Consider the following 24100-nt stretch of genomic DNA (forward strand, 5'->3'; position numbering starts at 1 on the left):
CTAACTAACTAACTAACTAAATAAATAAATAGATAAATAAATAAATAAAAACTAACAAATTAAAATGACGTTGTGTAAGTCAGTTACATACCTCTTAGATCGGTGTCCATGAATTGTTCTTTAAGGGGATAACGCCACGGTGACGCATATCGTTACACAAGTCTACTTCCTAATAATTATAAATACGTTACGTAAAGGATTGAGCTCAAGATGTAACAAGTACTGCTAAAAAACTATAATAATAAAATATTTATTCAATGAAACTTCAAAAGTGTACAGTGTAACCAAACATTTACAATTTTATGAATAAACTGCGTTTAGAAATGGAAATTAATATTTATCAATATATCAAAATGTTTTCCATATATTTGTTCGAATATCAAAAAGGTAGAAAGCAAACTACAGTAAGAAACCGCATCAGTAACAAAAAAAAGAGAAACGATACAAAAACAGAAACAAAAAAACAACAACAAAAAAGGAAAACAAAAAAGGAAAAGAAAACAAATGAAAGGGTACAAAAAAGAGAAATGATAGTTTTCAGCCGTTGGAAACACTGGCTTGGACAGTAAAATGAACAAATTTTGTTTGAAATAAAATTTGCATGTTTATAACCCTGAATTGCTGAATGTTGGTATGCATTTTACTTCAGATATTAACGCTGGAGTACAGCAGATATTTTATTCCAAATATAAACGCTGTTCAAAGTACGAGAATAACTATTATGATAGTTTATACAAGATCTTATATTTGTGGGACAGTTAGCGCAGATTATGCAGTTAATTACTTGAAAAACTCAATATTTTAATCATACATATACATACCTTATATTATGCATACATTTATAAATCATATATAATATTCAATGTATGTCTAAGCACCCAATTAAGTTAATTGTCTACATAAATTCATTTTAATTCTAGAGCATTATATTTCTTTGCATTCATTGAAGATTCAACTAGCATATATTTTGTTTGCTTTGGGTGTAAGGGTATGTTAATTAGAATTTACCATTTATAGATGTACTTAAGGGTTTGTTGTAAAATATTTGGCATACAAGTCTGTATTCTGTATTAATTCAGCTTAGGATGTAGCGTTGTTAGGGTCCTTCGTATATCATGCTAACGACTTTCTTAATCAAGGCAAATTGTTATTTTCCAGACCCAGTATAACCAAATAAGCTAAAGATCGATTTTTCTTACACGTATACTGTTTATTGGGTAAACTATCATAATTGAAGATGTGAGGCTATATGATACCTAAATATTTTGAAATGAAAAATATCAGTTCATATATTCTGTTGTAATGGACGGAAACATGATACAATTATATATCCGTTGAATTAAGCATGTTAAATTTTATTGAATCCAGAAGTGAATTGATTACCTTTAGCAGAGAGTCCAAATAAAAGATTTAGGATTTAGAAGCATAAATGACATTTTCTCAATATATCCGCAGATAAAATGTAAGTTTAAAAACTAGAAGCCTTATTCATCGGAGTAAGATCTACACCAGTGTTATTTACAAAAGTTGAATTGGAGTTGTGTCAGAACTTTAATCAATATACTTATTCGCCATCTATAAAATACCGGTTAAACTGACGTTTTCATAAAATATATAAGCACACATAATGAACAATGAAGACCTTAATAATAGGTTGGAGCGTTGTCGTAGTTAAAACATCGGTTTCAAATTACAAAGAAAAAATGTTTACGATCACGTGATATAATAAAAACACGGAAGATAAACTTTCTTGAAACTGAAACTTCTGGGTTACATGAAATCATTGCCTTAACGCTTCCATGAGGTTATCCCAAAAAAGTAGTTCTCCTTCTTCTTCTGTCGTGTATTCTATATACGTATTGGACTTTATCCATTGCAACATTTCAGTGGTCATATTTCTGGTTGGGACATCTTCTAACATAACAACTACAAGACAGTTTTCACCCCCTCGAGAATAAATACTTTCCATCCTCGCCATGTTGAACTCATATAAGCACCATTTGCTTTTCAAGAATTCTTTTGATAGCAATATTGTTTCCAGGTAAAAAGTCCCTATCGTGTAAACACAAGTTCATTTCTTGTTCTTCCAGATGTGGAATTATCTTGTCCAGAATAAAACGTAGATTTTCATTTGCATAAGATATGAACGTATCGTATGTAAAATCGTCATTCAGATCATTATTAAGTCTGTTATAGCCAAATTGTCTGATTTTAGTAATCCTCATTAAATATCTTAATTTCCATCGGTTCTTGTAGATGATACCACCAACAACAATTGAAAGAAATACTGAGATGCCGATTGAACTGAAAACAATTACAGCTGTGTACGAGCGACATTCTGAATCAAGCTTAGTAACGGCTTCAGTAAATTGTTCAACTGAAAGTTTCGCGCCTATTTTGTTGCGGAATGTGTAATGTTCAAAGTAGAGCATATTATCTCTATGTTTTACCATCCATTCTAAGAACTCTTTTTCGTCACAGTTTGTTGTGAATGAATTGTTTCTTAGATCAATTGTAAATTTTTTACCTATCTTTTGAGCGTTTGAATCCAGTTTGTTTGTCAGTAAAGTAGGGAGCGTGTGAAAAGCATTAGATTTCAGATTTAAATGTACCAAATTATTTAATGTATCTACATCAATAGTCCAAAATTCGATGCTGTTCATACTTAAATCTAATGTTTCTAGACTTTGCATGTTTGTGAATACTGTTGGTGGTAAGTACGATATGATATTCGATGACAAGTTCAAAACTTTGACATTCACTAACCCTTCAAATATCACGGGACCATAGTGTTCATTTGAAAGAACTAATCCAAGGAAATTTTCGCCAAGCTGGAGATTTTGAACAGATTTAAAGAAATTAAAAAATCCAACTCCAATATAAGAACAATAATTTCGAGATAAATACAGATATTTCAGGTTCGGAAATGGGCCTATAGGCCCTGTCCATGCATAAAGGATATTGTCAGAAAAATCCAAGTATTCGACCGCGTTTGACATTGGCAAAACTAGAAAGTTTGTTACATTATATTTTATATTACCACGGGCAAGTTGCACTTTTTTCAAGCTCTTTGGAAAGTATGGATAGTTTTTGAACACATGTATTTCATTATTTTCGAAATAAGGACAGTGTTCAATGCTTTTGCTAATATTTCTCAAGTACTCAGATTGCATATACGGACAATCGGAATCGTGTCTCATAGTTTCGATGTAATTTTCAATGGGTTCCTTTTCATACAAAAGCGGATTATGAGCGATGTTTATATTGCTAGCGTACACTTCCTCCAAATTAACCATACACGCCAATTGTAGCTGATAAGGTGCAAACGTAAATTTATTGTCTTCTACGTGGAGGGTTTTTAAAGTTTTTGGAAGAAGCGTCAGCAAATTTGTTTCAGCTATCTGAATTCGGTTACTGTTTAAAACAAGTTCATTCAATGTTGTATTCCAAAGGTAACAAACATCACGCTGTTTCAACTGTGTTCCCATACCAAACGTATTATAAACTTTAGAGTAGTTTAACGATTTGATTTTAGTAAACTGTAAGCTGTATGAAATATTTCCCAGCATGCGAAATCCAAGATGTAAATTCTTAGATAAATCTAATATTTCTAACTGTTGCATACCTTTAAAAGCCCCAGCATATATTGTTTGAATGTTACAATTAGACATATTCAATGTTTTCACATGTAGAAGGTTTTTCAATGTAGAGTTTGTAATAACAGATATATTACAGTTTCCATTCGATCCAGACAGAACTAGTTTTTTTAATGTCTTAATCCTGCGATAGGTCTCTGAAAACATTTTGTCTTTCAGACCATCCATGTACAAAACTTCAAGGTTACTTAAATATGATAAATCAGGATATGAGGCTTGTCGACTTATATTTGCTTTCAAATTGCCATTCAATTTTAAAATCTTTGTTGTAAGTGGAAATTTAAAACTTTGTTTAAGTGTTCCATCATATATAGCCAAACTGTTGCCGTTAATATCAAGTAGCTCAAGACGATCAAATCTGGCAAACGAACCGTTTTCTATAGAGCTTATTTCATTTTGTCCCAGATACAACTCATTCAATTCGTCACACCCTTGCAAGTCAAACTCTTTAATGATTTGATAGTCGTTCAGCTCCAGATGCAGGACTGAAACATTGTAAATAGATGAGTTTCTTATAAATCCACACACTTTCCTTATTGGTAACTTTGTTTTGGAACAATCCATCTGATTATAAGCCTCACACAAGCATATTCCATCTGGTCCACAGGAAAATGCACTTGACATAACAATAACTGATACGACCAAAAGAAAACTAATCAATCTTGCTTCCATTTTGAACCCAACTGAAACGTTTACAAGTAAATTTTATGTACAAACACTTATTTCAATATGATATATCTTACGTAATTTGCGTAAATTAACTTCCTGTTTCAACTGAATGAATAATTAATGTAATTAAACATGAACATTTGTCGAGTTGAAATATTATATAGCCTTCTCAATATCATTCTAACATGGCTATTGTTAACTGCGATCAATAATTTTTATGCTGAAATTACAACATTTCGCTTTAATGTTGAATTGTTTATCAATTAAAATGAGAACTGAATTAGATCTCAAAGTAATTATGAATTTGAACTAATGTTTGAGGCCATATATGACATCACATATACTGCTGACTTAATTAATTGATAATAATCATTATTCAGTATGTACTGCAGAAAACTACACATCAATTTGTACTTGTGCTTTCAGGATGTACTTGGTACACATTTCCTATTTGAAAATGTAGACAATTACTATATACAGTTTTTGAAAAATATAAGCTTATGTGTATTTTAGTGCAAGGACATAATGACAAAATCGTGCTATTTGTGGGAAAAGCATCAAACTTAGAAAGTGAGGATATAGGGTATTTAATTCAAACGTGAAAGAAAGTTCGAAAAAAACTTAAAATGGCCGCCATTTATAAAAAAGAAGAAAAGTAAGGATTAAACACACTCAGTAATCTTTCTTAGCCGGTAAAAATACAAATACTGATTATGGACACTTTTATGTAAAGTTTTCAGCTATTTATTGATTTTCTTAACAAAACTATATAATTACAGAAAATGAGTTACTTCCCTTTGTTGCAGTTTCACTATTTTTACCGCAGACAGCTTGAATTGTTAATTTTTTTTTGCAGAATGTTAAAGGTTCTAAAAGATTGGTAAGAATGATTGTCTGAATCCAAATGACAAAACAAACTCTAATAAAGACATTATCCAAACATTTTCATGTGCATACGGTGGAAAATACAATTTCGGACTAAAGTACTTCATGTGTGTTATCACTCATAAACACATTTCCTTATATTTTCCAAAGATAAGTAAAGACTACTTTTCTACCATGTTCGTAGTAACATTTCCATAGAACTTACCATATTTGTCAATTAATTTATACTGATTTCAAAGCTGTAGGAAATCAAAGGGTCCAAAACTTTATACAAGAATAAGTCGTTTAAATTCTGTAATAGTCCGCCCGAGCCCAAACCAAGGAAAGTCACATTCGAAGACTGAAGCCGCCCATACCACATTCTAAACATTCTTTGATTTACTTTTGATGTAAAAATGTGTTTATACAAATAACAGATATAAGAAACCTTACAGTGCACAATTTCAATGAAAATAAACCACAAAAACTTCAGATCAAAAGATTTTCATATTGGTGGCTATACTTAATCAAACAATATTCCGTTTTCAATGAGTTTTGGTCAGTGCCATTCAGATGGTTGCTCAAGTTGTCATACATCAAGGTGGAAGACTTTGGTACTTCTAATGACACAGTGTCTTTTGTTCCTGTGTCCCTATTATGCCAATATACTTCTATCATGTTGTAAATAATAAGACTGAGGAAGATTTCAGTAGAAACTTTTAGGTTTGGGTTTGTATTTTCGTTGCTTGCCGAATAGGGCTTCTCTTATGAAAGGGTAATCTGACTATGATCCAATGTTCTTATTATAATGCGATCTGCTGTGTTGTGTAAATGTTGTTGTTTGTGCGATAAGTAAAGGCGTTGATTGCATCACAGGTAAGGTACTGTCTGATCTAACCTATTATGTGCAGTTGTCGATATACAACCCTGCATACAGAGTTGAACATGTTAAGGTCTAACACTGCCTGAGATTCATCGATACCTCACTTACATAGTTGCAGAATCGCTAGGTTTCCCCAACATGTTAACACTGTACCTGGAGTTATGCTTTGATATCAACATTTATATTCTTTTTATCAGCATTCTGTTTGGGCATGTTACAATATCGGGCATTACCTAACAGTAGCTTTTATAGGCTTAAAAGAAAAGAACAACTGAGAGGCGTTGGTGTAGTAACAGCAAATTATTCCATAGCATCTCCTTTTTCACCAACGGTAAATATATATTACTTTTGGAATTTAGTTTATGACCCGTAAGGACACTGGATTTCGTTATCACAGGTGTCAATGCATACCATTTGACAGTGATTGCTTAGATAAATGACATTCGACATTCAAAATGGTGCTCAAGTCAGTGTAACACAGTCAGATTTTCAATGGTTATGGTTGTAGCTTGTATGGTCAACCGGCTGAATAATGTAGTTCTGAAAGTTCGTTAGGTCAAATTGGTCTTTCATTGACTGAATTTTTCTGTATGTAGACTGCAGTCCCTCAAAGATCTGTTCTTTTCTGGATGACGCTCTTACTTCATATTAGCTACCGTCTACAAAACCTTTAAAATGAGTGGAAGGCGGGATACAAGCATGCTGTTTTTGTGGCTTTACTTCTACTAGTTTTCTTTCACATAGGTCTTATTTTCACATTCTCGAATATATTTTGTACATTACCTACATCCATGTAATGTTTTTATATATTTTGCTATTTAATTTTATGGTTCCTCCATAAATTTCTTAAAAGTCATGTCTGCATCTTCTGCTGCATGAGTCAAATCAAGAAAACAGTTTGTTTAAACATGACGTTCTATAACATTTTGAGTTAATAAATGTATACTAGCACAACAAAATAACCGCATTTCTGTGCCAATCGACTGTTACTGCATGTCATTCAATTATGAATATAGCACTACATACACAATTAATTTATATATTTAATAACGTTAAATAAATTTATATATTTAATAACGTTAAATACATTTTATAAGGATTTGCTTCATTTGAAACAAATGTGTCAAGATAAAATACTTTGATATCTTTTACTTTATGGCAATAATTTTGACATCTAATACCAAATACATATAAATAGTATAATAGAAAAAGTGGAAACTCCACAGGTCGTTCAACACAACAAAAACGAAAATGTTGCAGGCTCGGTTTGATTGAACCTGTTCATGGACGGTAGTGGAAATGCATGCTACCGTCCACGCCCTCTAGCCCCGGGTTGAGCAGAACTCAACATTTACACATGCTAAAAGTACAAAATAAACAATTTAGAGACATCCGCAATAGGTCCGATCCATGATTCTTTGGAGGAGAAGCGTCATATCAAAGGTTGTGACTGAAAATTCTGTGCTGCAGCATGCTTTTGGACTCAATGTTGTATATATTTTGGACCTTGGGAATCCTAGAGTCCAATCAGTGTACAGTCCCTGGATCGTGGATGTTTCAAAGTCCGTGCTTCCCCACGACTGGACCGTAGCGCGGAATTTTTATGAGTCAAGGGGATGTGCGTTTTTTCCTGCATCCACGTAATATATTTCACAGCTTCCAACGCGACCAGACAAATAATCTATTGCTGTGTATTGCGAGGACATATCACAATGCATCGCTTAGAAGTGCCGGTGGTTCGCGGTGAATTCACAGATTCTTTGGGTTCGGACAAGCTATGACCACTGTCATGGTCTAAAATTTGGCCAAAAGGAACGAGGACCATCGAACAACATCACAACAGCTCCAAAATTAACAATTTAATCATAACCAATCCACTTTTTTAAAATAATAGAAATTTCCACTGATCTACATTGTGAGTCGCCTTTGACATTTTGTCTATAGTAGATCGCGAGGTCTTACAAAATCATCGCGATTTATCACACTCTTTAATAGTCGTTCAATGTGCGAAAAATATCTATTTTCCATCCAGGATAAATATTTATGCCGGAGATATAGTTTCCTGATGAATAATATATTTAAATGTGTTTAGTTTGTAAGGAAGATGCGTATAACATTTTGTTTTCGATCATGCAGTTTGATTTCGTTTTCTTAAATACCAGGTTAATTGATGCATATGGTTGTATAGCTTAGTTAATGCAGTATGAGTACACGTTTTGCATATTACGGATGCAATTTTTGCAGTAAAAGAACCATTTTAGAGTGCCCTAAATGCAATATCTGCATTATCACAACGATTTTGAAAAAGCGTGGATGAAATGTCTTGAAGTCATTGAAAAATAAATTCAAACCAAATGTGTTTAGATTGGCAAAAATGATATACTGATTGTGTGTGCGGAGCTGTATTAACAATTAAATTCCATGTAGCAACTGTGTTACAGTCATTGCTTTGTTTCAGTTGTATTATGAAAGTGCATTTATTAAGGCAATTATGCATGTTTTAAACACATACTGACCTTCTTTGTTGCATTTTATTCATACAACCTGTGACACTTTTCCTCCTCTATTGATGTATTGAAGAAAGGAAAATATTTGGACATGAATTGTGAGTTTCAACAAGGGCAGCTTCAAAAGTATTTCTAAAGTTTAAAACTGTCCGAGTCAAGCAAGACTACATACAGCTGTGAATCACTTTCCACATTTACATACACATGTCTCAAGACTGACTGGTCAGAAAACAGGAGAAACAACTGAAAGACAAAATTTACTGTTCGAAACCTAATCAATCAAAATAGGGGTGGCTTCAAATTTAGAACCTCACAATTTCAAAGGACTTCTTCCTACAAAGAATAGATAAATTTACACTCGACCCGTTCCTTAGTAACAGCTTTAATGTTTCGCGAATGCGCACACTGCGCAGGGCAAAAAGGCATGCCCGCAAAATTAAAACTTCGATAAAGAATGTCAAATTACAATCAATTTGGTTAATATAAATCTACTCATAGTATAAGTTTTATTTAACAAAATCAAACGGGTTAGGGTGATGGTGGTGACCACAGCGAGCAAACTTAACAAGGGGGTCGGAGTCCGGGTAAAGTTGGAGAGAGCAGTTCAACATCTCATTTTCTAGATTGTTTTTGTGGAATTCAAGATTATTCTAATTGTTCTGTGAATTAAAGATTTTTTATTCCTGCGCACGGTATATTTTCATTTACATTAAGAATACAAATGACCCAATATTTAAACATGAGATGGAGATGTATTATGTATTTCGCTTAGCTTTCATCACAGTCGAGCTAAAACAAATTAGTATAAACTAAAAGGAGATTTTCATAAACATTTCAAGGATCTTCTTATAGATTTTATTTACAATTCTAGATATTGTTTGGTAATTTTATTCTGCATTTCAGAAACAGTCCCGCCACGTGATATATTTGACCAAGTGACCTTCATGACTGATGTGCAAAAGTCATTTTGTCATCAAATGTCTAATTAGGGGATATCCTCGGAATCACAAGAAGTCCAGTGTTATGTTCTTGATCACTAAGGTGACCTATATTTTATCATGTCATTTGCATAATAATTACGTATTAATGTCCCGTATATTCTTTTAGCAGCAACTCTGTGACAAAGAGCGACGTCCCTTAGAAATTTATCATACAAGTCGGAGAAAAATATATACTACAGCTGTTAGACATTGAAAGAAAATACGACATTTTCAGATATAAGAAACAAATTTTGTTTGTTTTGTAAGTGGATCTAGACTTGAAAATTTTGTGGACAAACAGAAATAATAATTAAGTCGGCACCTCAGGTAAGATGTGATTAATAACATATATATCATTACTACAGGCATTCTGTAAAACAAATTGGGTGATCAAATTCTTTTTTATTGCTGCAATTCAATTTGCAATACAATGATGGTTTCGTGATTACTTACTTATTGTTGAGCCGTCTTTTTGCAGCATCTAAAGAGCGCATGTCTATTTAAAGACACTGGTTCTGGAATGTCAAGTATGTGGCCTATGGGGATGATAAGGTCTGCGTATTGGCGGTAAGGGCCAATATACAAGACTGGACCATTGATAGACTTGCTCACAAGGGGAACCGAACACACTTAACTACATGTATCAGTTATTTATGTTCAAATCTGACGTTAAGATTTATTGAATCAGACATTGGGTTAATTACATTGCAATGATATTAATTATGACTGAAGGATAATCTGCTTTGAATATTTTAAAAACACTTACGATGAAGAATTATCTCACTACCCATTTCTACAGTAATTTATAGCTAAATAACTTTATAACTAACTAACATGCTAACTTTGCTAAAGCGGAATGTTCTATATTCTCTGCACACTTTTTTCCTTTTCCATTCAGCCAAATTATTGAAATTAAAGACAAAATTAGTATATAAAGGACAGAATAAACCAGTTGAATAAAAAATTGTAATAAAGCAGACAAGTGAGAATCCGAGAATATATTTTTTTACAAAGAAATATCTTTAAAAAATAGTGTGTTAGAATGTTTGTTATTTCTTTTCTATCATCATACTGGAAATATGAAAGTTGGGCTTTATTACTTTTCAAGCATGAATATAACCCTATTATTTGCACATAATATTTACCTAAAATATGTCCTGATTAAACTACTAGTGGTTGTGCTTCGACCCTTACTAGACATTTGACGGAGCAAATAAATGGTGTTACCTGTAAGTAGGGTCCGAAAAAAAAACATTGCTAAAGATGCACGTATTGTAAAACTGAGCGCGCGAAAGCTATCAAGAAGAAAGTATGTTTTTATCAACACTTTCTTTGTGTTTGCCTGAGCGGAGTTGAAAACGCCAGTCGATATTTTAGAATTAAGAATGTCAGCTATGGGTGTCCCACTTCCGCCGACGACGGAAGATATACACAGATATTATTTCATACTTTCACTTTTGATTTTTAGAATATGGAGCTCCGGCAACGTAATTTTCATAGAAATACAATTGCAAAGCGTCTAAATGAAGTGGCAAATCGTTGCTAGTGGATATAATGATACCTACATCAAACTGATGTAACAATGTTGTTTATCCAGTGATATTCGTGCTGAATATAACTGAAACGTCGACCTTTACACTTGTGTTTCAATCATTTTTTAACCCTTACGATGAATCTTTGCCTTTGCGACCACTGTAGATCTGTAGATCATGATGCTTATGATATACACTGTTCGCTATTCAGCCAGTATCTTTTTGGTAAACACCCCTTTTACCAGTTAATGGTACTGTCCAAACTGGAGGACGGACAAGTTCATTATGAAAATTTAGCAACTTACAAGATCAACAAATATAAGAATTAGTTTTATTTCTTCCCAAACAATTCTCGCAACAGCTCACACCTTTCTTTTGAAGAGCCACACTCGCATATAAACAAAATAAACAAAACAAGCATCTCAATCTTTTTACAAAGAGAATAATATGAAATAGTCTCAGACAGTCAGAGAATTCGCAATCATTTTCGTAACGGGTTCATAACATCACTTCCAAGAATATGTATATACACATGCTATGAAACAGTGTCGAAAAAAGACCTATGAAGCATCTTAAACATTTTTCAACACGAGTAATAAAAGGAAAAATTTCAAAAACACTAAGTATTGACATAATATTTTATACGTTTTTAATACCTATAAAGTAATAATACATTGCTTTGAGATTAAACTTTTACTTTTATACTTAAAAATATTTTCTTGTGATGTTTTATGTCATAGAGTTTAGACTAAATGGGTGCGCACACTACATTACACTTTCTGACTTGTTTGATTCTCTTTTACATTCATTTTTTATCTGACTGAAATTCTAAAATCGTCACCTTACAAAATTATTTCAGTGAAAGCTTTATATCAAAAATATATATTAAGTTGTAATTATACATGCTTAATTAGATAATGAAATGTCATATCTCAGAACCTCGACCAAAAGAAAAGTAAGATCAGAAAGGATATCAACTATCTCACAATATTGTCGACTCTCGTGTATATTTTATCAAATTATGAGTTTAGATGGATAGGTTTTAACTCTTTATTAAATCGTTATCGTATCTAATATACACTTCATATTCACTCCTTTCTTTTTACGCTACTGATCCTACGTATAATTATCGAATGTTACATTTTCAATATTCAGTTTTGTGTTATAAGTACTTCGATAATAGTTGAATGAAACTGAAACAATAACGAAAAGATCCTATTTGAGTTGATAGGAAAATGAAGTAGTGACGAAAATGACACGACAAAAAGATTCTATATCAGCTGTCATAGAAAAATGAATATTGACAAATAGGTGTATCACAACTGAGATGGAGGGAAATTCGATAACTGAAGAGATGGAGGGAGATGCGATAACTGAAGACATAAAGAAAAATTCGATAACTGAAGCAATGGATGGAGATCCGTTAACTGAAGAGATGGGGTGAGATTCGATAACTGAATAGATGGAGAGAGATTCATTAACTGAAGCGATGGAGAGAAATTCGATAACTGAAAAGATGGAGGGAGATTCGATACCTGAAGCGATGGAGAGAGATTCGATAACAGAAGAAATGGGAGGGAGATTCGATAACTGAGGGAGACTCGATAACTGAAGAGATGGAGGGAGAGTCGATAACTGAAGAGATGGAGGAAAATTCTAAAACTGAGGAAGACTCGATAACTGAAAAGCTGGAGGGAGATTCGATAACTGAAGAGAGGGAGGGAGATTCGATAACTTAAGACGGAGGAATATTCGATGACTGGGGGAGACTCGATAACTGAAGAAATGAGGGAGATTCGATAACTAAGAGATGGAGGGAGATTCAATAACTGAAGTGATGGAGGGAGATTCGATAACTGAGGAAGATTCGATAACTAAGGATAGGAGAGGGAGGGGGAGATTCGATAACTGAAGAGATGTAGGAAGAATCGATAACTGAAGTGTTGTAAAAAGATTCGATAACTGAGATTTGAATACAGATGATTAAAAACAAGCATTGACTTGAGATTTGAATACAGATGATTGGAAACAAGCATGGACTGTGAGATTTGAATACAACTGATAGAAAACACGCATTGACTGTGAGATTTGAATACAACTGATAGAAAACAAATATTTGCTGTGAGATTTGAACAAAGCTACTAGAAAACAAGCATTACCGGTAAGCTTTGAACACAGCTAATAGGAAACTAGCACTGGCAGTATGATTTGAACACAGCTAATAGGAAACAAGTACTCAAGAAACGTTATTTTAAGGAAATAACATAACGTTTCATTGCAGATAATAAAACAAAACCGGGGCTCTTACGTTGTTTTCGTCTCTGTAACGTCATGACGTACTTCCTGTTTACGGACGTAAAGTTCCCGCGCTTTGTTAATACGCTACTATAAGAAAAAAGTACTATAAGAAAATCCTTTGTTTGAATTTATTTTTTACTCTTCTGTGTTGAATATGGTATGCAAGAAAAAGATTCTATCACTGGCTGTAGGTGCAGACGGGAATATCCGACTCTCGGGTAACTGTTTACGTGGTCACTCGGCTGGAGCCTCGTAACCGCCTAAACAGTTACCCTCGAGACCGGAAATTCCCATCTGCACCTACAACCAGTGAAAGAATCTTATATTTTTATTACATTTAATAGCTGATAAAATGTTCAAAGTTTGTTACAGTCATTTCAGTAAAAAACTGTACGGTACAAAGTATATAATACAATGGCGTGACACATTGTTGTTAATCCCAATTGTTATTTAAACAATCCCTATTGTTATCTAAACAGTATGTGTAAAAAATCACGCGTTCTGTTTGTTTGACACGTACAAAGTGCATCAAGGAGATGCTCTCCGTAACCTGTTAAAAACAAAGTTATTATTATTATTATTATTATACCAGATTGATATTTACATATAGCAAACGCAGCCACACAGGGCGCGAAATTCATCGTCTACTAGTACAGACACAGAGCGATCTGACCAGAGGGACAGAGTGAGATAAAGCCCTCCCCCCCCCAACCAGAACAGATAGAGAGAAATCCTTTTAGATACAAGCCGTCCGGCGAACTTAGCCTAGCTCTTTGCGAAAAGACAGTCTGGTTCTTTAACGTGCCCGGTGTATAGCACCGATACACGCGAAGCCGTCTTTACTGGAAAGAACCAGTACAGGCCTCTTGGAGAGTATCTTAGAAATTTCCAGTGCCTTGACCAGGATATTATTTTGTATATATATATCCCTGTCAGCTACATGTAAATCCAACCTCTAGACCTTAGCGTTAATTCTGTCTTTAAGCAGTATATTCTACATGAAATGTAATTTCGATGATTTTTATTATATTTATTCATTACATATTGCAATAAATTGAAGTTCTTTTAATAAGCATCGTGTACAGGCGGCTAGTATTAATTGCTGAAAATGACCATATTTCGGACATTTTCTTTCGGGTATGTCTGTATGTTATGGAAGGAAATCTACGCGAATTTATGAATTCGCGATGCACCCATTTCGCGAAAAATAGCGAAAATTAAAACACCGCGAATAATACCGGATTTACAGTATAGACGTTGAGATTCGAGTACAGCTGATAGGTAACAAACATTGACGTTGAGATTCTAAAACAGTTGCTAGGACACAAAAGCATTGGTGGCGAGATTCGAACAGAGCTGATAGGAAAAAAAGCATTCGTTAGTAGCTAGCAGATAACCGAAGCACCGGCGTTGAAATTCGATAACAGCTGATTCGTAAAGAGGAGGTGGTAAGAAACTGAAGCACTGATTGTGAGTTTCGAATACAGTTGATAAACAATTCAGCTGATATGAAAATGTGGCAATGATCTCATTATAGCTGATAGGGAGGCGCGATTCAATAAATGCCGGTAGGAAACTTAAGCAGTATCGGGAAATTCAGGTTAGATAATCGAAACCTTAAAACTTGTTGTTTTTTTTTTACATAAAACAGTTCAAAGAACGGCGGGAAGATGTTGAATAAGCACGCTGTGTTCAGTTTGAAAGACAAATATTTATAATTTGCATGATTCCGGCAAATTAGAACTACCAATGTCAATTTTCACGGTCGTTTAGAACTTTCTTTTTTTCTCATATTTTTCGATTTGCACATGAGTCCAGACTTTTTCTCATATTTTTCGATTTGCACATGACTCCGATAAAAACATTTACTCTAGGTTTTTGAATGATCATTTTTATATTTGAATAATTCAGTTCGACAGTGTAGAAATAGAATTAATCTATTTAAAGTGATTTGTAGAAAAATACACACAGAAACCTTAAATCTCACCATCTATAGAAAAGAAATACAACATTAATAGCTGACAACAAGCGTTACTGTAACATAATAAAATACTACATCCCTGACCGGGAATTGAACCCACACATCTAAGACACTACTCAGTAATTGTTTAAGCTAGCTTATAAAGTGTGGAAGTGTAAATGCATCCGTTTACTATTGTACTATGAACATCCAATTCATTTTAGAATTCCTTCATCAAATCTTCGAGTCTCTTTCGGACGTTCCGTGGTATCCGTTCATATCTAGGTCCGCAACAGGGGTTTGACTAAATGGAAGATAGATCTGTTTGTCAGTTATTTATGTCAGAACTTTAATCAATTAATATACTTATTCGACGTCTATATATAAAATACCGGTTTAACCGGCGTTTTTATCAAATATATAATCGCACATAATGAACAATGAAGAACTTAATAATAGGTTGGAGCGTTATCGTAGTTAAAACATCGGTCTCAAATACAAAGAAAAAATGTATACGATCACGTGAAATAATAATAATAAACAAACACGGAAGATAAACTTTCTTGAAACTGAAACTTCTGGGTTACATGAAATCATTGCCTAAACGCTTCCATGAGATTATCCCAAAAAAGTAGTTCTCCTTCTTCTTCTGTCGTGTATTCTATATACGTATTGGATTTTATCCATTGCAACATTTCAGTGGTCATATTTCTTGTTGGGACGTCTTCATACATAACAACTACAAGACAATTTTCACCCCCTCGAGAATAAATACTTTCCATCCTAGCCATATTAAACTCATATAAGCACCATTTGCTTTTCAAGAATTCATTCGACAAAATTACAACAGTTTTTCGGCTGTTCCTAATCGCTTCAAGGATATTGTCTGCAATATTGTTTCCAGGTAAAAAGTCTCTATCGTGTAAACACAACTTTATTTCTTGTTCCTCGAGATGTGGAATAATCTTGTCCAGAATAAAACGTAGATTTTCATTTGCATAAGATATGAACGCATCATATGTAAAATCTTCATCTGGATCATTATTAAGTCTGTTATAGCCAAATTGTCTGATTTTAGTAATCCTCATTAAATATCTTAATTTCCACCGGTTCTTGTAGATGATACCTCCAACAACAATTGAAAGAAATACTGAGACGCCGATTGAACTAAAAACAATTACAGCTGTGTACCAGCGACATTCTGTATCAAGTTTATTAACGGCTTCAACAAATTGCTCAACTGAGAGTTTCGCGCCTGTTTTGTTGCGGAATATGTAATCTTGAAAGTAAAGCATATTATCTCTATGTTTGACCATCCATTCTAAAAACTCTTTTTCGTCACAATTTGTTGTAAATGAATTGTTCCTAAGATCAATTGTGAACATTTTATCCATCAGTTTAGCGTTTGATTCCAGTTTGTTTGTAAGTACTGTAGGGAGCGCGTGAAAAGAATTAAATTTCAGGTTTATATGCACCAAACTGTTTAATGTATTTACATCAATAATCCAAGTTTCGATGCTGTTCACACTTAAATCTAATGTTTCTAGCTTCGACATGTTTGTAAATACTGTTGATGGTAAGTACGATATGATATTTGATGACAAGTTCAAAACTTTTACATTCGATAACCCTTCAAATATCAGGGGACCATAGTGCTCATTTGAAAGAACTAATCCAAGGAAATTTTCGTCAAGCTGGAGATTTTCAACAGCTGTAAAGTTATTAAAAAACCCAACTCCAATATGTGAACAATAATTTCGAGATAAATACAGATATTTCAGTTTTGGGAATGGTCCTATCGGCCCTATCCATGCATAAATGATATTGTCAGAAAAATCCAAGTGTTCAACCGTGTTATTCATTGGCAAAACTTGAAATGTTGTAATATTATATTTCATATTACTACGAGCAAATTCCACTATTTTTAAGCTCTTTGGAAAATGTGGGTAGTTTATGAACACATGTATATCGTTATTTTCAAAATAAGGACAGTGTTCTGTGCCTTTGCTAATATTTCGTAAGAACTCAGTTTGCATATACGGACAATCAGAATCGTATCTCATAATTTCGCTGTAGTTTTCAATGGGTTCCTTTTCATACAAAAGAGGGTTATGAGCGCTATTTTGATCACTAGCATACACTTCCCTCAAATTACCCATACACACCAATTGTAGTAGATAAGGTGCAAACGTAAATATATTGTCTTCTACGTGTAGGATTTTTAAAGATTTTGGAATAAGTATCAACGAATTTGTTTCAGCTAACTGAATTCGGTTACTGTTCAACACAAGTTCATTCAATGTTGTATTCCAAAGGTAACAAACATCACGCTGTTTAAACTGTGTTCCAATACCAAACGTATTATAAACTTTAGAGTAGTTTAACGATTTGATTCTAGTAAACTGTAAGCTATATGAAATATTTCTCAACATTCGAAATCCAAGGCGTAAATTCTTAGATAAATCTAATACTTCTACGTTTGGAACGCCTTTAAAAGCCCCGGCGTATATGTTTTCTATGTTACAAGAAGACATATTGAATATTTTCACATGCGGAAGGTTTTGCAATGTAGAGTTTGTTATAACAGTGATGTTACAATTTCCGTTCAATCCAGACAGAACTAATTTTTGTAATGTCTTATACATGCGATAGTACTCTGAAAATATTTTGTCATTCAGTCCATCCATGTACAAAACTTCAAGGTTACTTAAATAAGATATATCCGGATATGATGCTTGTCCGCTTGTATCTGCTTTCGAATTTCCATTCAGTTTAAGTGTCTTTGTTGTTAGCGGAAATTTAAAACCTTGTTTAAGTGTTCCATCATATATAGCCAAACTGTTGTTGTTAATATCAAGTAGCTCAAGACGATCAAATATGGCAAACGAACCGTTTTCTATATGACTTATTTCATTTTGTCCCAGATACAACTCATTCAGTTCATCACATCCTTGTAGGTCAAACTCTTTAATGATTTGATAGTCGTTCAGCTCCAGATGCAGGACTGAAACATTGTAAATAGATGAGTTTCTTATAAATCCACATACTTTCAATATTGGTAACTTTGTTTTGGAACAATCCATCTGGCAATACGCCTCACAAAAGCATATTCCACCTGGTCCACAGGAAAATGCACTTGAAATAACAACAAATGATACGACCATAAGAAAAATGATCAATCTTGCTTCCATTTTGCCCGCGACTGAAATGTTCACATGTAAATGTTATGTACAAACACTTATCTCAATATGTTGTAACACGTTTCTTTTTTTATTTGCGTAATTATACTTGAGTGGATATTTATTGAACGAGATATGAAAAGCTTACAACATAAAATATTTGATACTAGTATATTAAATTTACTCCTCTTATCATATTCTAAAGGCTTGGCGTGGTGAAAAAATGCTTTATCGATCGCGATATTCGTGTATACGTCTTGCATGTATATAAAATACTTCAACGACCTGCAAACAATGTAGGTGTACGTTTAAGTAAACATAACGAATTCCTTACTATATGTACATATAGTAGTCGCAACTTGACCGCGATGGTTGACCTTCGGCTGATTATTCATATCGAATATTTCATTGTAGAAATAAAGAGTGATGAGGGTAGCCATGTATATCTATATGGAATATGTTTGTATCCAGTGCAGTATCAAAGTATGTATACATATGCATTTGATCAGTTAAAACTTTCCAATACACTAATTTATAATTGCACAAATTTATATTTCCACTTTCTCATGCAGCTCGTGTTTTACGTACACTCCTTTTCAATAATAGGTTGTGCCTCATTATGTATTATAATACAAAGGTCAACCATCGGGGTCAAGTTGTGTCCACTATACAGTTCATGGAAATAAATAATGTACACGTTTATGTGTATTTATAGTACTATGTGTTATATATTTAATTTTTATTTATTTTGTTGGGTTTAACGTCGCACCGACACAATATAAGTCATATGGCGACTTTCCAGCTTTGATCACGAGCGGACACCTGTGTGGAACCAGCTGGATGGCTTCCTCGCATGAAGAACTCAACGACCCGAGTGAGGCTCGAACCCAAATCGATGAAGATCAAGTGATTTGAAGTCAGCGACCTTAACCACTTGGCCACGGAGGCCCCCTCTATGCGTTATATAAAGTAATACACAGTTACTACATGAATAGCTAAACGCTGCATATATTTTTACTACCGCAAAAACTGGAAGTTTTTTGACATACGACTGAACATTACTGCAAGGTATTCAGTTTTGATTATAGCTGTACGTACTCAGTTAAATCATTCTTCATTTAATAAGAGATTTGCTACATCTGAAGTAGTTAAATTCGTGTCTCGTATTTCGCTTAGCTGTTTTCTATGCTTCCTAAGGATCTTCTTAGATAAGTCCTTAATCTTCGCTACATCTGTTTTTAGCGGGCTTATGTTATCGCTGGATGTTCTATTTTTTACAAGTACATTTGAGATAAAGTTAGTTTCCTGATGAATAATAGATTGAAATCTATTGTTTATAAGGGAAAGACCTACTTGAGACACTTTAACTACCTTTTCAATCATGCAGTTTCATTTAAATTTCATAATTGACTAGCGAAATGATTCAGACGGCTCTATAGCTCCATTACGGCAGTATAAGAACGATTTTAGAATGCCTAAGATGCAGTTTTGGAAGTATCTGAAAGACTTTAGAATGCCAAAGATGCAGTTTCTGCAGTTTTAGAAGTTTTTGGAAAGTTACAGATTCAGTTTTTGCAGTATTAGAAAGATTTTAGAAAATGCAGTTTTCGCAATAAAGAAAACGTCTTAGAGTGTCCTTTACAATAACAGTTAAAAGTTTCAAACTGAGCCTTTTGATATTATTTCATATCTGATTTCAAACGGGAAAATCACTGCTACTGTACTGTTTGATTTGGCGGTGCTTCTCATGCTATCATGCTATTTCTAGTGTACTGTTAGGATCGACAGTGCTTCTCCCTTAGCTCAAGTATGTCAACATAATATTATACAAAAATTGCACGCCTATGACAAGAGAATGTATACGCTGCATACACAAACATCTGAACAAAAGAAAATCAAATATCTAATTAATATTTATTTATTTGTTGAGTTTAACGTCGCATAATCAAATATTTCAAGAATGAATATACTGTAAAATTATTCAGTCACTGATGACTTCGTTCTATCGATAAAGTCACAAAACACATAAACCTAGGTTTGGCACTGTGGTTGAAAATTATTAACTGGACGGCAGCAGTAAGATATGTATGCTGATGAAATACTCAAGAATCAATGTAACTGCAGTATCCGCAAGACTAAACCGTCGAAAATGTATTACGGAGTTACTTTCTTACGCATGTGTTTAAACGTGCATGTAAAGGAAACATCAAGCACAGAAAGCACAGCCAGATTCACAACAATTCGAAACAAAAAACTTCTATGACATAGGCCGTTCAATTCTGTTCTACCAATGCCGCCTACAAAAAAAGAAAAAAAAAAAAAAAAAATATATATATATATTTAGTCTGTATCCTATACGGTAGAGCAAAACAGAACGTTTTTAATGTACAAAGGTCAACGGTTTAATAAATTTATCTTTTACATGACCGCTTATACAACATGTATGGCGAGGCAGTTTAATCACAGACGTTAACATCAATGATTTGGTCACAAACCAATATATAGTTTGTATATGGTAGAACAAAACAGAAGGTCTGATGGACCAAAGACAACGGCTTAATAAAATTTACATTTTATCTGTCTACTTACCTTCAGCTACTGCTACTAAATAATTTATTATAACTGCTTTACCCAATACCAGCATACACTTCTATTGTCCACATGTATGTTTTCTTTACCTTTGGCTTCCTTCAGAAAAGAACTCGAACGTAAAGTTATTATTCCTGAAATTGTGTTCCTGTTTGCCAAATGTTTATGTAATATGCAAAATTATGGGTAATGCCATAAAAATAAAAATGTTTAAAAACCTTCAGTACATGTTTTTAATAGTGTTGTTGGCTTGTGGGTCCTTGTTTTGGATATTTAAAAACATATTTACCGTTTCCAAGAACAACAGAATGTTAATTAGAAATTGTACTGGAATATTAAAGTCATCACATATGAAAACAATACGTTTAGTCGTCGTGTCGTGTTTTTATGCTACACGTGTCGCAATAGGCGATATAGTTTGATTATTAACCCTTACTGGAGCTATGGGAAGCTGTGGGCTCCCATGGGAGAAAATCATATAATATCATATATATCTTATGTAATTTCATTACTATCATGCTGTTTATGTTTTTGTAGAAGAAACCATGCACTTTTGCCGCCAAAAAGCGTAGTATTTATGTTTCATTATTTGTTATCTTATTCAGTTGCTTATTTGGATTAACATAGTTAATGTTATAAGTGAGATGTAGAAAGCAAAGATTTCAAGGATGAAACTGTGCGTTTGTGTTTATTTTGAAATAAATTCTCAGTGTAGTTTGGACCTTAAATTGGAAATATTTAAAAGGTGATATGTGTCTCTGCTACATTGATTTGGCGCCGGAAGCCGGGAATGTCGATACATCACAGAGGATTTGGCTCGACGCCTCGGTCTAAAAGAAGAAGAACAGGAGATCCAGTTGGTGACATTTGGAAGCGAAAAGGAAAAAAAATAATAAAGTAGAAAAATAAAAATTAGAAACTCCACAGGTCGCTCAACACAACAAAAACGAAAATGTTGCAAGCTCGGTTTGATTGAGCCTGTTCATGGACGGTAGTGGAAATGCATGCTACCGTCCACGCCCTCTAGCCCCGGTTTTTGCAGAACTCAAAATTTATACATGCTAAAAGTACAAAAAACAATTTAGAGACATCCGTAGATGTGTTTATACGGCGATGCACATGAAACTTTCAATGCTGCACTAGTGTGTAATTCCATGAAAAGCGGCGTATGGTCCCCACTTAAAATAGTGGGTTTGCCCTAAACGAGAAAACAATGAGCAGAACTAAACAAACTGGAATTTAGACAAAGGATCTGAGGTTATGGAGCCTGCATATCACAGGAACTACCAAAAGACAAAATTAAAAAGCAGGCACCATATCCAAGGGGTAATTACACAATACCAAAAGGTATGAAAGCGGGAGAATTGGAACCATGAAGGCCGAAATGTTCATGCTGAGAAACTAAACAGTACCAGTAAAATGACATAAAAGTCGTGCTGTACGATTTGTGAAGATTAAACGAGATCAGCGATATTGAGAGCAAAGCTCAAAAATGGAGAGTACATGACTGTGGTTGCAAATGTAGTACCCAACATAACCGGAACAATAACCCGAAGACAAGTGAAGCTCGATTCGCCGAGCCATTTCTCCGAGTTAACACGAAACGTCGCACTAGCAGATACAATACCAAACAAGAATGAATCATTTTTACTAGATTTACTAGTTGGAAACGATTACTACTTGGATATTATACAAACGGAAAAGATAGAAATACAACCTGGATTATATTTGCTGTCGTCGAGTCTCGGATGGATATTGTCCGGCAGAATGAAAACAAGTGAACGTGCTGTAAAGTCAAATGATGCAGCCATGTTGATTCTAACGTATGGAAATAATATAACTGAAACGAAACTTTTAAAAAATGAAGACGAACTAATTCCAGCAAAACCCAAGTTGGGGGATTTTTCGAATATTGAAAATCTTGGTATGATAAACCAGACGATCAGGCCATGACACATATCAAGGAAACGCTTAGGGATAACATGGTGTAATAGCCAAATTTCATATCTGGTAACTGGATGGTAATATTTAAATGAAATTTGGTCTCTTTAAAGACATTCAAAATAAACAATTTTTCACCGGGAGATTTTTCAAATTTTATCATTTTTGGGGAGATAATCGGTATTGAAGTTAACATTGATGCCTATAGGAAATATATAATTTCTTTGATTATGAGAATCTGAACTTGAGTTTCGAGAAAATTTTGCGGTAGAAAGCAGCACTATATAATTCTGATACAAATATCAAAAAGAAATCTTAAATTCCCCGTAGGCAAAAAGAGAAAATCAATTTTTATAGTTTTCAGGGGAGATATCTCATGAAAATCAGGGGAGGCAATCTAAAGTAAATTTCTGAGAACTTCTGTCACTATATAACTTGTCAATATGCACCTTATTCCTATCGTTTGACATTTTTAAAGCTTAATTATCAAGTTTTATGTACGCTTTTAGTAAAATTGAGGCCTATTACACCATGTTATCCTTAAGTTTGAAAATGATAGATACCAAGCTACTTGGCCCTGGAGAGGGGAGTTTCCGAATCTTCCAGAAAGTCGGGGTTTAGCCAAAGGGAATCTGAAGTCACTCGTTTGTAAACTGGAAAAAACAACATGAGCTCTTGAAATGGTATGATGATGTCATTAAAGATCAGCTAGGAAAGGGAGTTATTAATTATTGAGAAAGTTGATAGAGAGCAAAAAGACAGGTTAAGACATTATATTCCACACCATGTTGTGATCACACTCGAGAAAAGCACGACAGAGATGAGGATAGTGTATGATGCCTCCGCCAAGACGAGATAAGAATATAAATCTTAAACAGAGGCCTGGTCTTATTACGCGAACTTTGTGGCATTCTTATGAGGTTTAGGTTGCATAAGATCGGTCTAGTGTCAGACATAGAAAAAGCATTTTTACAAGTTGGGTTACAGAAGTCTGAAAGGGATGTTACAAGATTTCTGTGGTTGAAGGATTGGGAGAATCCTG

At 33.9% G+C, this 24100-nt stretch overlaps 1 protein-coding gene and 1 pseudogene across 1 annotated transcript; both read right to left on the reverse strand.

The window, feature by feature from the left end:
• Positions 1 to 234: 234 nt before the first annotated feature.
• On the reverse strand, positions 235 to 4377 carry LOC123562604 (toll-like receptor 4; annotated as a pseudogene).
• A 9732-nt stretch (positions 4378 to 14109) lies between these two features.
• Positions 14110 to 18895, reverse strand: LOC123563466 (toll-like receptor 4). Its single transcript, XM_045356301.2, has one exon. The coding sequence runs from the start codon at positions 18538 to 18540 to the stop codon at positions 15943 to 15945; it is 2598 nt and encodes an 865-aa protein (XP_045212236.2). The 5' UTR covers positions 18541 to 18895; the 3' UTR covers positions 14110 to 15942.
• Between the last annotated feature and the right edge of the window lie 5205 nt (positions 18896 to 24100).

The sequence above is a fragment of the Mercenaria mercenaria genome, chromosome 2 (genome assembly GCF_021730395.1).
Source record: "Mercenaria mercenaria strain notata chromosome 2, MADL_Memer_1, whole genome shotgun sequence".
Classification (NCBI taxonomy): Eukaryota; Metazoa; Mollusca; class Bivalvia; order Venerida; family Veneridae; genus Mercenaria; species Mercenaria mercenaria.

Bases quoted from the DNA above. Each gene is read 5' to 3' on its own strand.
- LOC123563466 (XM_045356301.2), bottom strand. From the start codon at position 18,540: ATGGAAGCAAGATTGATCATTTTTCTTATGGTCGTATCATTTGTTGTT.